Genomic DNA, 14,189 nt, shown 5'->3' with positions numbered 1-14,189 from the left:
TAAGACAGCTGGAAATAACAATGGATTACCAGAGACTGCATATGGACCAGAAAGGACTACAAGGCTGCTGTGCTCTGGTGATTACAGAAAGGTGGCTCCAGGAATCCAGGCCAGATTCAGCGATCCAGCTGGATGGCCTTAGGGGAGGCAGAGATGCTGCTGCTTCTGGTAAGACTCGAGGAGGGTGTCTGTGTGTTTACATCAGTGAGAACTGGTGCACAAATCCCTCTGTTGTAAAGACTCCACAGAGTTGGAGTACTTGATGGTGAAAGGCCGACCTTTCTACCTGCCCAGGGAATTCACAGCCACACTGATTATAAGAGTTTACATTCTACCTTTGGCAAATGAGGGCGAAGCAATGAAGGATCTTTGGTGCTATTTGTGAAGCTCAGACGTCCAACCCTGATGCTGCCTTAATTGTAGTAGGTGACTTCAATCATGCCAACCTAAAACGTATTCTACCATGTTTTCAACAGCATGTCAAATTCACCACCAGAGGAGGGAACAGCCGAGATCAAGTGTATACCAATGTCCCTGGTGTGTACAAGGCTGCCCCTCGCCTCAACCTTGGATACTTGGACCACTCATAGGATCTGCTAACTCCAACAAAAAAGATTGCTGGCAAAATGAACAAAGTCATTTCGCAGGGCGATCAGGATGCGGCGGGGGTGTGGGGAGGGGCAGGGCCATAGCAGCATTACAGGATTCCTCTGAGACCATGGACTGGAGCTATTTCAGGGTGGAGCCACCCACATTGGCCACATAAATTCAAAGAGTACATGAGCTCAGTGGCAGGCTATACTACCAACTGCACTGAGGCTAACTAGAAACCATGAATGGACTCAGAGGCCCATGCCCTTTTCAGAGCTCGTGATTCTGCCTTCAGGACAGGAGACAAGTTGGCATTAAGATCAGCCAGGGCTGAACTTGCCCATGCATCTGAATGCAAAGCATGAGTATGCATAGAGGAGCCATAGTCAGCTGTGTAACACCAGTGCAATGAGATGCCTGTGGCAAGGGATACTGGACAACACATTTCTTTTCAAAAGGTATGTTTCCTGAAGAAAACATGGGGATTATGATAGACAACTTCAAGCAGAACACAAAGATAATTTCAGATTTGCTATAGGAATTTGGAGAAACACTAAGTTAACTTTTTATTGAACTTAGCATGTTTAATCATATAATGACATGGGTAGGAGGACTGGAGAACCCATTAGTTCAACTGACCTAAAAGTAATTTGCTGCTGATTTTCATTAGTACTTAGCATCTGATGCCTCTTGTGTCAGTGTTCAACAATAGATGGCCAACATCGATGGAATCCAGTTGCCCTGATACCACTTTTCCATGGTCACAATGTCCTGGTGAATCCTTTCACCATTTTTGTCACTGCCTGCACCAAGATCAGCCGGGAAGAAATCCAAGTGCGAATGGACTTTTCAATGATATACTTCCTGGTTTTGTATGCTTGAAAACACTTAAAATATGACAGAAAATCACAAAAAAATAGGTAAGGTCTAAAAAACGATATGTGATGGGAGAGTTTTAAGATGATTTTAATGATCAGCAGCCCAAAATTCATGAAACGTACTCAAAAGTGTTCATGAAGCAAAATCTTTGATGTCCAGTGGTATCAAAACAATAACAGGTCACAAGACAACCTTGTGAGTCGATGATAATGACACCTCACTTCAGGAAAAACTGATCTTCTAAGCAGTTCGACATGAAGAACATGCTGATGCCAAAGAAAGCTTAGTCTCTCCCTAAAGATCAGATCTCTTGCATAGCTGTGGCTAAGGTGAGGAAAATCCTATCCATAGTAAGGCAACGGGACCAGACCACATACCTAGTCAGGCATTGTACAGACTAACCAACAGAAATCCTTATGGAGATCTTTAACACGTCACTGCACCAGTCCATCATCCCCTCTGGTTTTAAGACTATCATCCTGGTATTAAAGAGGGAGACAGTAGCAGGCTTCAATGACTACCACCCAGTGGCACTGACCTCCACTATTTTGAAATGCTTGAAGCATCTGATGGAATGTATAAAAGTGCATCTCCCACAGATACTGACAATACTGTAGGCTTGTCCCTCCACTCCGTCCTGACCCACCTGCAGAATGATGCCTCATTTACTGAATTGACTTTGGCTCAGCATTTAATACAATCAGGCTGGGACTCAACATCTCTCTCTCAAACTAGATTCTGGAATTCCTCACAGAAAAAACAAAGTCTGTCCGGATCGGCAGCAGAATGTTGAGCACCATCATGCTGAGCTCTGGCGCACCTCAGGGCTGTGTGCTCAGCCCACTCCTGTTCATGCTACTGACCTATGTCTGCAATGCCAGATCCAGCTCCAACAGAGTCATCTTGACAATAGTTGATGACACACAGTAGTTGACCTTATCAGCAACAATGAGTCATAATATAGAGATGTGAACAATCTCATGAAATGGTGCGAGAATAATAACCCAAGTCTCGACGTGGACAAGACAAAGGCGATGATTGTGGACTTTAGGAGGACCAGAGATGACCATCCTCCACCACACATTAATAGCTTGCTGGTGGAGAGCAAGGAGAGCACCAAGTTCTTTGGAGTCAACTTAAGAAGTGGCCGATCCTGCACACATGACATCTCCTCATTTGTCAGAAAGGCACAACAGTGACTGCATTTTCTTGGGGTGTGGTTGGCAAGGCTACTGGCCACTATTGTCAACATTTTACAGGTGCTCTATTGAGAACATCTGAGCTGACAGCATTACGGTGTGGTCCAATTGCTGTAAGGCATCAGTTTGGAAGTTAATCCACGGGACTATAATGGCAGCAGAGAGGATTACAAGAGTCTCCCTCACCCCCATCAATGTCATTTACTGGGATTGTCGCAAATTCTGTGAGAACCCATACCACGCCGCATAGGGCATCTTCCAGCTACCCCGGTCAGGAAAGTGATGCAGAAATATTTAGAGCCAGAGCCACCAGGCTGAGGAACAACTTCTTCTCATGGGCAGAGAGACTGCTGAATGACTATTGAACAGTGAAAACAACTCCCTATGACTCTACTAATTAAAATTTATTTTTGATATTTGTATATGACATGTATGTATGCATTTTTTTGTATGGGTGGTATGTTTGTATGTGTGTTTGCACTAATTTTTCACAGTCGTCTGGAGAATGATGCTTTGTTGGGTTGTACTGATGCGACCGGATGATAAATAAACTTCAATTTTAACTTGAATGAGCCCAATTATGGAAGCTGCAGATTCTGTTATTATAATCTTCAAAATGACTTTGTGAAGGGAGTCTCAAATCTGGACCCAGTCTCTTTTTCAAATACATTTTTAATTGATAATATGAAAAAATTGTATTATTATGTATATTGTATTTATCTTTTAGTTGATCAAAAGTTAAGAAAAAAGATCCTAAGAAACAATCTTTTATTCTCTGTAAACCTTTACTATACCAATAATCAAATAAAGAATTATTCAAAGTGAAAGCAAGAAGTTGATTTTATACTGGGAAGAAATATAAATTACTTTCATTCTTCCTTCCATGTATTCATCTATCCAAGTTCATATTCAGGATTGCTTTTCTAAATATGGGTCTGGCACATTTTAGAGGCTTTTTTTTCTCTCTTGTGGCCTTCTGAACGTTGAATGGATTGCATGCTTCTCTTCTACAAACAATCTATACCAAGACAATAATTGCTTATGAAATATGTCATTTTAAAAATCTGAATAGCATTGTTTACAAAGACATGAATAAATGCAAAAATTATTTATCTCATGAGGATGAAAATGCATTCACAATTTATCCTCAGAACTCAATAAAAGACTTAAAGTCTGTTCTAGAATGCATTAAGAAGTCAATTTCATTCTCTTTATGAAGAGCACCATATTGTGGGTGCTGGTAATCTGAAACATGAACAAAAAATTCTGGAAGAACCCAACAGATCAGTAGAGTCTTTCATTAGAAATATTAAAGACATAGAGGAATTAATTACATAGTATTATCAGCCATGAAATATTTTCTTTTGTGTCAGTGCATCTAGAAGTCTTTGATCATTTGCTTCTGTCAGTTTAAAGAGCACACACCAGTAATGTGGATAGTCCAACAACCTGCTGCTGGTATTTTGGGCTACATTGCCCTGTAGGTACACAATGAAGAAAAAGTTTTATCAGGGTGGACTAAGAACTACCAAATTTTAAGAATTATTTTAAAGCAGCTCAGTAGAGGTTTTTGTCCTCCTGTTATCCAGCTTGGATTCAAATAGAAGTGAATAAAATTGGTGAAACTATTCCAGAATTAATTTTGTATAAATAGAATAGTGAGTTGTTTAAAGGAACTAAAGATTTTTCCGTATTGAAACATATTTTAAACATATGGAATAGAATTTATATTGAGAGAGGAATCACCAAAAAAATTGTTAAAACAAAATCAACTTTTTCCTTTTGCTTTGAAGATATAATAACAGATACATTTGTTGTTAAGAAATTTATTTCTAATATGCATATAAAATTACAAGAGATTGTAAAGAAAAAATATTTATAAAAATCAAAAATCTGATGGGAGAAAGATTTAAATGTACAAATTCAGGAGGAGATTTGGTCAAAATTATGTTATGAAAGTGTTCTTTGGCTTGGCTTCGCGGACGAAGATTTATGGAGGGGGTAAATGTCCACGTCAGCTGCAGGCTCGTTTGTGGCTGACAAGTCCGATGCGGGACAGGCAGACGCGGTTGCAGGGGAAAATTGGTGGGTTGGGGTTGGGTGTTGGGTTTTTCCTCCTTTGTCTTTTGTCAGTGAGGTGGGCTCTGCGGTCTTCTTCAAAGGAGGTTGCTGCCCACCGAACTGTGAGGCGCCAAGATGTACAGTTTGAGGCGATATCAGCCCACTGGCGGTGGTCAATGTGGCAGGCACCAAGAGATTTCTTTAGGCAGTCCTTGTACCTCTTCTTTGGTGCACCTCTGTCTCGGTGGCCAGTGGAGAGCTCACCATATAACACGATCTTGGGAAGGTGATGGTCCTCCATTCTGGAGACGTGACCCACCCAGCACAGCTGGATCTTCAGCAGCGTGGAAAGTGTTATGAATACAGTAAGTGTTATATATCAAATGGTTCAATATAATTTTCTTCATCAATTGTATGATACTCCACATAAGTTAAATGGACTTAATCCTAATTATTCAAATAAGTGTTTTCGACGTACGAAAGAAATAGGGACTACTTTGCATTCAGTGTAGTCTTGTGAAAAAGTGGAAAGGTTTTGGAATGAACTGAGTTTATTATTAGGGCAAACTATGAAGATAAAGATACCAAAGGATCCAAGAATATTTTTACTTGGAGATATTTATGAAAACGATATAAAATTGAAATTGGACAAATACCAAGAAATTTTTAAAAGTACTGCAAAGAAATGTATAGCAATATCATGGAAAGATGATTGAGAAGTGTTATTAAGTAGATGGTATAATGAGATGCAAAATTGTATACCTTTGGAAAAAATTAGGCTTAGTTTAAGGAATCGAGTTGAAAATGTTTATAATATTTGGAAACCATATATCGATTTTATGGATAATTTTCCAACCACCTTTTCTATCTTATCCATTCCACTTAATTAGTGATTTTTAATAACAATTAATGATTGCCTATGCTAATATTATTATATATTAAATGGTAGACTTTTCTTTTTCTTACTTTTGGGTGGGAGGGGGATGGCGAGAAAAATATAAAAGTATATTTTTGAATCATTGGATATGGATATTTGATTAATGTTTTATTCATTTTTTTCCTGTAATGATGCAAACAATTAAATAAAATCTAAAAAAAAAAGAAAAAGTTTTGGTGTTGAACAGAAAAGCAATTTGAAGGAAGAAGAGCTGATGATGTCCATTTTTGCAGGGATCCCCATAACTAGAGACATTTGTGGTGTCAGATCAGCCACAATGATGGGTCATATTTCCAATCATTATTCAGGTGAAGTCCTCTGTATTTAATTGAGGGGCTTCTTGTTGCTCTGGTCCTTCTTCTGAGAATCCACCTCTACAGCCAAGATGTCTAATCCAGCAGGAGAGAATATATTGTATAAGGTTTAAGGTTATGTGATGGCATAATTTGATCGGCTGGCTAGAGAGGCCCGGATAAAAGGTTAATTTGTACGATAGGCAGGAGATAAAAGTATGGATAAGACTGATCCAGGTGCCTTGGTATAGTAAGTGTATAATTTGTATCTGAAATATGGTAAAGAATTTCAACAGCTCTCAGCAGCACTTAACAAATCAACTGGGTAACGAGGCATGACCAGTCAGAGGAACATGGTCCATACAGGATACAGAAAAAGCAGAACAGCTATTATGGGGAAAAAAAACATAGGAAAGAATTGGGGAAAGTGCTATGTACAAAGGAGGATGCACCCAAAGACAGAGAAGCCCAACAGGTTGAGTGCGAGTGGTATAACAATCAGGAGAAAAAACAGAGAGGATGAGAGCAGAGCTGGGCACCAAATGGTTAACAAATAGAAGGTGATAAAAGAAGATCCCAGAGATTCATTATTAGGCATGGCAACCCTATTCTTGCAGAATGATGAAGATGAAGAATCAGAAGACTCCTTGTGGACAAGACCACCACCATACATACCCCAGCCATCACCAGAACCCCCCCCCCCCTCACCAAGACCCAGAGGAAATACCCCAAGCCCCGTCTCTCACAAGTTAAAATGGAGAAGGAGGAGTACTAAGGAGGTTGGAGAATTGTTGCTTCTTTTGGAAAAAGAGACGAAGAAGTTTCCCTCCCACCTTCCAGGCTCCTCAAGCACTTTGTGTAACGATATTGTGCAAGATGTGGGGAAGAAGGGAGTTTAAAACAAACTCAAGCTGAATGAACCATTAGCAGCAATTTGAAATCTACCCTCTCACTCGTCATGGAATGAATTTCCTCTTTCACACATAGCAGCATTTTCAATGGGCAGAGTTGATTCTTGGAAAGCACCAGTGGAGCATTCTTTAGCTGACAAAGAGAAGTTTTCTAAAGAGCACTGATGTGCTATGTAACATGCTGTAATGTGTCTGAAACAAAGACAAGATCTGCTGCACAAGAGCTTTGTAGAATTAAATTGGCAGACTAAGTAATGTGACAGAGTATTTAGAACTGTTTTGGGAAGGATTATTAGAGCACATTGCACACAAACATTTTAAAACACAGAATATTTGCAGGACTTTTGCAGAGTGCTTTTTGCAAAAAGAGCAACAAAGTTGCAGCATACAACTTGCCTGGGAGAGCATGTGATTTTTGCAGGCAGACAGAACAGTTTTGCTCTCAGAGAGGGAAAGTGTGAAACAGAGAGTAAGGAGGCAGAAATCAGTTCCAGAAGGACAAAGCTGGCAAACCTTTGGAAGACTGCCTTGTCAAAGGAGAAGATTGGCTGTCTGAAAAGTGACCTGAAAGAAGGAGGATCATCTGGAGAACCCTGAAGGGGGAAAGCTTCATCAGTAAGACTGATTAAACAGGAATCAGATACAGATGTCCTGGAACAAAAAGGAGCCCTCCTGAGTGGTAACCATTTGCCTGTTAAGCACCAAAGACTGGTGAACTTTGTTAATGCTAACTTCTGTGCACAGTACAAGAATTGCCTGCAACCAATGAGATTGGACTGTGATCCAAAGAACTTTTCTAATCTTAAATACACATTACACATACCTGCACTTAGTATTAGAGGTGGGGGAGGGGGGGTTAAGTAGGTTAGGTAGATTAAGTAAGTAGGTTAAGTAATAAGTTAAAGTTTAATTCTGTTTTCATGTTCAAATACAATTAAAAACTACATTTGTTTAAGTAACCCTGTGTTGTGGTGCATATCTATTGCTGCTGGTTTTTGGGGTCCTTGGACTCTGTAACAGTAAGATCACAGGACAACTATCAATTCAACATCAAAGCCAATTCATGCAGCGGCTTCACAGCTATTGGAAATTAAAGTGGCAGTCAAGAAATGATGTTCCCCTCCTTTGGTGTTTACAGTTCCACTTGCAGTCTCAGTTACTAATTTGTACAGCAGAAACGCAGAACAAAGAGAATTAGAAGAGAAAAACTGCACTGAAGAAACAGTTTGAAAGCTATAAATATCAAATTTTTGACCAATTTGAAGATAATTTTAATTTGCTTACATTTTTAATTTGCTTACATTACAAAGCCATGGACATGATATTTTACTTTGCAGCAATTAGGCTAAGAGAGCAAGGAGGAGCAGTCCTGAAATATCTTCTTAAGCAGGTAGAGATAATTAGATTATGAAGCAGGGATGCATGTACCTGAACCAGTGCCACCAGAAGATGCAAGTCAGCTTTTCTGGGAAGAAGAAGCAGTGGTCCCTGAAAACAAATCACACATGCCATTCTGAAGTCATAAGCACGTCTGAGCTGTTGTGAGCTCTGTCTCTTAGTGAACCCTTATCTGACCTTCCATGACTGTACTACTGTCACCCCGACAGCTTTTTCAACACCACCACCAGATGAACTAAGATTGGAGGAGTTGTGGACAGTAAAGAAGGTTTTCAAAGCTTGCAGAGGGATCAGGACCAGCTGGAAAAATGGGGTGAAAAATGGCAGATGGAATTTAATGCAGACTTGTGAGGTGTTGCATTTTGGAAGGACATACACAGTAAATGGTAGGGGACAAAGGAGTGCAATAGAACAGAGGGATCTGGGAATACAGATACATAATCCCCTGAAAGTGGTGTCATTGGTGGATAGGTTTATAAAGAGAGCGTTTGGCATATTGGCCTTCATAAATCAAAGTACTGAGTACAGGAATTGGGATGTTATGTTGAAGTTGTATAAGACATTGGTGTGGCCAAATTTGGAGTATTGTGTGCAGTTTTGTTCGCATCACTACGGGAAAGATATCAATAAGGTAGTGCAGAGAAGATTTACTAGGGTGTTGTCTGGATCCAGGAACTGAGTTACAGGGTAAGGTTAAACAGGTTAGGACTTTATTCCCTAGAGCGTAGAAGACTGAGGGGAGATTTCATAGAGGTGTCTAAATTATGAGGTGGAGGGTCTATATCACCTAAAATGCCATTGATTAACTCTCTTTTAGTTTTTTCAAGAAACAATCAGTTCTTCAATATATGGTGTCATAAAGGGATTGTTAATATTGAAGATTGTTATGAAAGAGGTCAATTAATGTCAATTGAGCAATTGAGAAATAAATTTGCTATACTATATAATACCCTGTTTTACTTTCAGTTAAGAGCCTATTTGAGAGATAATTGGGACCAACAATGCTTTTGTCTAATTGTACTGAGGTAGAACTTCTCATTAGGAGTGGGACTGTTAAAAAATATTTCTTTGATATATTCACTATACAAGCAGGAACTCCTAAACTAGGATTATATAGATCTAGGCAGTTCAGTAGCAGCAGTTGGGACTGGAACATTACCAGCTGGCAAGCTTGTGGAAAAACCCCATTTTGAAGATGGCTTGTGAGTTCTTAGTTCAGCCTGGTCAAAGCCCTTATGGTCTAACAAGAGGAGATGGCTGGCTGTATAATGTTTAACTTGAAATAAGGAAAACAGAAAAGGAACTCTGTGGTGACCTGAAAGAAAAAGATTATCATCTGGAAAACCCTGATAGGGCAAGTTTCTTCAGCAAGAAACTGAGGTGGCTGGTTGTGGGTATCCAACGAGCAATAAATCTCTGCAAACCAACAAGAACCTTCCTGAATGATAACCATTTACCTTTCAAGCACCAAAGCCTGGGGAAATTCATAACTGTTAAATTCTGTGCACAGAATGAATTGCCTGCAACCTGTAAACATGGAGTAATGAGAAGTGAGATTGGACTGTGAATTAAATAACTTTTCTGAACTTACATATTACATACACATGCACTTAGAAATAGAAGGGGGTTAAGTTAGGTTAAGTAAGTTAATAATAATAAGTTAAAGTTTGATCCTGCTTTCATGTTTGAAGATAATTAAAAGCAACTTTTATTTAAGTCACCATTTGTCTTGGTGAATTTCTATTGCTGATGGGTTTTGGCGTCTTCTGGGCTCTTAACAATTCAATTTTTTACATCAATTATATTTTACACCACAGAAGTTGAATAGATTTAAATTGGATATATTGGATCAATGTGTTAGGTGTGGTGAAGATGTACGATCTTTTATACATTCAACGTGGTCTTGTCTCAATGTGAGACCATTTTTGGGTGGCTTTACACAACTTTTTGGAACAAATTACAAAAATTGCTTTTCCACTAAGTCCTGGTTTATTTTTATAAGGAAACATTGAAGGTACAAATCCTAAATTGAATTGATCATTTTATCAATTGAAATTTGTTAAATTAACATTGGCAAGGAAATATATTGTGATTACTTGGAAATCAGATATATTTTTAACTATGCCAAGGTGGCGTGCTGAAATTCAAAGCTGTATTCTTTTGAAAAAAAAACATAATCTTGGAAATGAATGCTCTCCATTTTTACAAATTTAGTACCCATACACTCAAATAATAGGATTAAATTTGTAATGATATCCTTTTTATCCCTCTAGCCCTGCGGAATTCTCCTCTGTATGTTTATGTTAGAACTGATAATGTGTACTGAACGACATCTCTCTCTGCAATCCAATGTTTTTTTCTTTCTCCTTTTATTTTTACACTGATAAAGTTTTTCTTTTTCAGTTTTTTGAGGAGGGTGGTAGGGTGGGAGGGAGGGGTTCTTGGGGCAGGGTGAAGACCATCATGTATATAATCAATTTGTTCTTTTTTGATATCTATAGTATTATAATAGTTACTGCATGTATGGAATATCAAATAAAATATTCAAAACAATTATGAAGAGGAGAGAAGGAGTAAGTGTAGATAGGTTATTTTTTCCACTGAGGGAAGGTGGGATGCAAACCAGAGGACATGGTTATGAATGAAAGAGGAAAGGGTTTAGGGGGAACATGAGGGGGCATTTCTTCACACAGAGAGTGATGGGGGTGCGGAATGAGCATCCAGCTGAAGTGGTGAATGCGGGCTCGATTTTAACGTTTAAGAAGAATTTCGACAGGTACTTGGATAGGAGAGGCATGCAGGACTATGGACTGGGTGGGACTAGACAAAACAAAATGGTTTGGCGTGGACTAGAAGGGCTGAAAAGGCCTGTTTCTGTGCTGTAATGTTCTCTGGTTCTAATCTACCCAGCAGCTTTCTCTTTATTCAGGCAGTGCCTTTGGTTCAGACCTTCCACTTCAACAGCACCCAATGGTTGGCTTGCTATTTCAAGTGACTCAAAAGATAAAAAATGCCATAAATGATCATAATTATGATTCGGAAACATTGTGTGCATAGCACCATGTGCAATGACTTTAAAAAAATCCAGCAGATGCTGGATATCTGAAATAAAAACATTTACTGCTGGGAACACTCAGTAGTTCAAGCAACATCAGTGGAATAAGAAACAGACCTTATGCTCTGATCTGAGTACCATCATTGGAAATAAAACATGGACTCTGTTTCACTTTCCATGGATGCTGTCTGACCCGATGAGTATTTACAGCATTTCTGATTTTGGATGCTGTGTATGAAATACCCACAGGAAAATAACTTTGCACAAAATGCTAGGAGTCTCCACAGAGCATCATTTACCCTTATTCCAGACCAACAAGTTTCAATATTGTAGCATCTTGATGGTGACTTTAAGAAACGTGTTTCTAATGTTCTGCTCCTTCTTTTGGATGGATGATGACACAATTAATGTACCATTTGCTGAACAGTGAGTGCCTCTACTGTATATTTACATGTACTACAGGATATGGTGAATATACGTGGAGTGGCTTCAGCGAAAAAAGTAAACAAAAGGTAAGAGTCATAAATGGTCTAAAAGCAGAAGAAGGTGTAGAGCAGATGGAATTGGTAATAGGACCAGTAGCGGAAACAAAGGTGGGACTGGAGGAGGTGTTAATTTCTGGACTTGGAGAATAGTGACGCGGTTCTGAGCTGTCTGCTGCAGACTCGTGTGGACTTGAGCTACATGTTGTGGACTGGTGTGAACATAAGCTACATGTTGTGGACTGACGTGATCCTATGCTATTTGTTGTGGACTGGAGTGGCCCTGAGCTACATGTTCTGGACTGGTGTGGACCTGAGCTACATGCTGTGGACTGGTGTGGACCTGAGCTACATGTTGTGGACTGGTGTGGACCTGAGCTACATGCTGTGGACTGGTGTGGACATGAGCTATATGATGTGGACTGGTGTGGTCCTGCGCTATATGTTGTGGACTGGTGTGGACATGAGCTACATGTGGTGGACTGGTGTGGTCCTGGGCTACATGTTGTGGACTGGTGTGGACCTGAGCTACATGTGGTGGACTGGTGTGGCCCTGAGCTACATGTTGTAGACTGGTGTGGTCCTCAGCTACATGTGGTGTACTGGTGTTGACCTGAGCTATATGTTGTGGACTGGTGTGGACATGAGCTACATTTTGTGGACTGGTGTGGACATGAGCTACATGTGGACTGGTGTGGTCCTGGGCTACATGTTGTGGACTGGTGTGGTCCTGGGCTACATGTTGTGGACTGGTGTGGCCCTGACCTACATGTTGTAGACTGGTGTGGTCCTCAGCTACATGTTGTATACTGGTGTGGACCTGAGCTATATGTTGTGGACTGGTGTGGCGCTGCGCTACATGTTGTGGACTGGTGTGGACATGAGCTACATGTTGTGGACTGGTGTGGTCCTGGGCTGCATGTTGTGGACTGGTGTGGTCCTGAGTTGCATGTTGTGGACTGATGTGGTTCTGAGTTGCATGTTGTGGACTGGTGTGGTTCTGAGTTGCATGTTGTGGACTGGTGTGGTTCTGAGTTGCATGTTGTGGACTGGTGTGGTTCTGAGTTGCATGTTGTGGACTGGTGTGGTTCTGAGTTGCATGTTGTGGACTGGTGTGGTTCTGAGTTGCATGTTGTGGACTGGTGTTATCCTGAGCTACATGTTGTGAACTGGTGTGGTCTTGGGCTACATGTTGTGGACTGGTGTGGTCCTGGGCTACATGTTGTGGACTGGTGTGGTTCTGAGTTGCATGTTGTGGACTGGTGTGGTCCTGGGCTACATGTTGTGGACTGGTGTGGTCCTGGGCTACATGTTGTGGACTGGTGTGGTCCTGGGCTACATGTTGTGGACTGGTGTGGTTCTGAGTTACATGTTGTGGACTGGTGTGGTCCTGAGCTAAATGTTGTGGACTGGTGTGGACCTGAGCTACATGCTGTGGACCTGCGCTTCATGTTGTGGTCTGATGTGGTCCTGAGCTACAAGCTGTGGACTGGTGTAGATTAATTACCTGAAATGTTTGAATTTATTGCTGCATCAGAATATCTAATCTTGAGGAAAGCCTGGATATTCTTTGGAGCCCAGAATGATTTTTCTGAGGCTCACTACTGTGGCATTCTACTGCATTGAAGGCCCACTGCTATTGCAAAGTAAGTGGAGGAGACAGGTAGGTGGTGCATCCAGTTTGTGGGTCATGAGAACAAAAAGGTGCATGGGGTTTATGGTCTGTCATCCTCTTTTATGAGCTAAGTTTGGTGGTGGTCTAAGACTTCAAGGGTTAACTCAGGACATTAGACTCTGATAGGTGGATGCACACAATCAAATGCATGAGTAGAAAATTCTTGGAATTGTGACTGGAGATCATTGTAGGTGTGGGAATGGGAGTTGAGATTAAGAGCACAGCCATCACAAAGTTGTGAAGCTCTAAAGCACAACTGGCATGTAGTGAGACAGACTTTGCATGTTCTGAGAGAGCTGCTCCTGGATGAGTGGCAGATGTCTGGCATGGGAACTGACATCGGCAAAAACACATTGAGCCATGAAGCATCCAACATTGTACATCATGGCACATGGCCAGGCATCTGTATGGTCAAAGCATGGCTTGCAAGCCACATGCAACTTTGACATATCATATGTGGCTCACAAAAATCCATTGGCTAAGACAGGAATTGTAAGAGCGGGTACTCACCATAGGAGTTTTATTGGGAGTGGCTTGCGGTCATTTCACTGGGTGAAAACCCTGGAACCAACAATCTAACACACAAGAACTGCAGTAGCTCAAGGAGCTTGTTCACCACAACTTTCTCAACCAAATCAAGGATGGTTTAAGTGGAGTTTTGTCACTGATATTTACCATGTGTATTTAAAAAATGTCTTCCTTATGTTA

At 40.6% G+C, this 14,189-nt stretch overlaps 1 protein-coding gene across 1 annotated transcript in view; it reads right to left on the bottom strand.

Annotated features, from left to right (window-relative positions):
- Window positions 1-3,593: 3,593 nt before the first annotated feature.
- tpo (thyroid peroxidase) overlaps window positions 3,594-14,189 on the bottom strand; it is a 108,818-nt gene continuing 98,222 nt past the window's right edge. Inside the window, exon 12 of the mRNA XM_069886183.1 lies at window positions 3,594-3,687. Within this exon, the coding sequence (XP_069742284.1) occupies window positions 3,677-3,687 (11 nt within the window). The 3' untranslated portion in view covers window positions 3,594-3,676. The remainder of the gene's footprint in view (window positions 3,688-14,189) is intronic.

The sequence above is a fragment of the Narcine bancroftii genome, chromosome 6, assembly GCF_036971445.1.
Source record: "Narcine bancroftii isolate sNarBan1 chromosome 6, sNarBan1.hap1, whole genome shotgun sequence".
Lineage (NCBI taxonomy): Eukaryota > Metazoa > Chordata > Chondrichthyes > Torpediniformes > Narcinidae > Narcine > Narcine bancroftii.
Note: the sequence above shows the minus strand (reverse complement) of the source record. Positions and strands in the feature narration are given on the sequence as shown.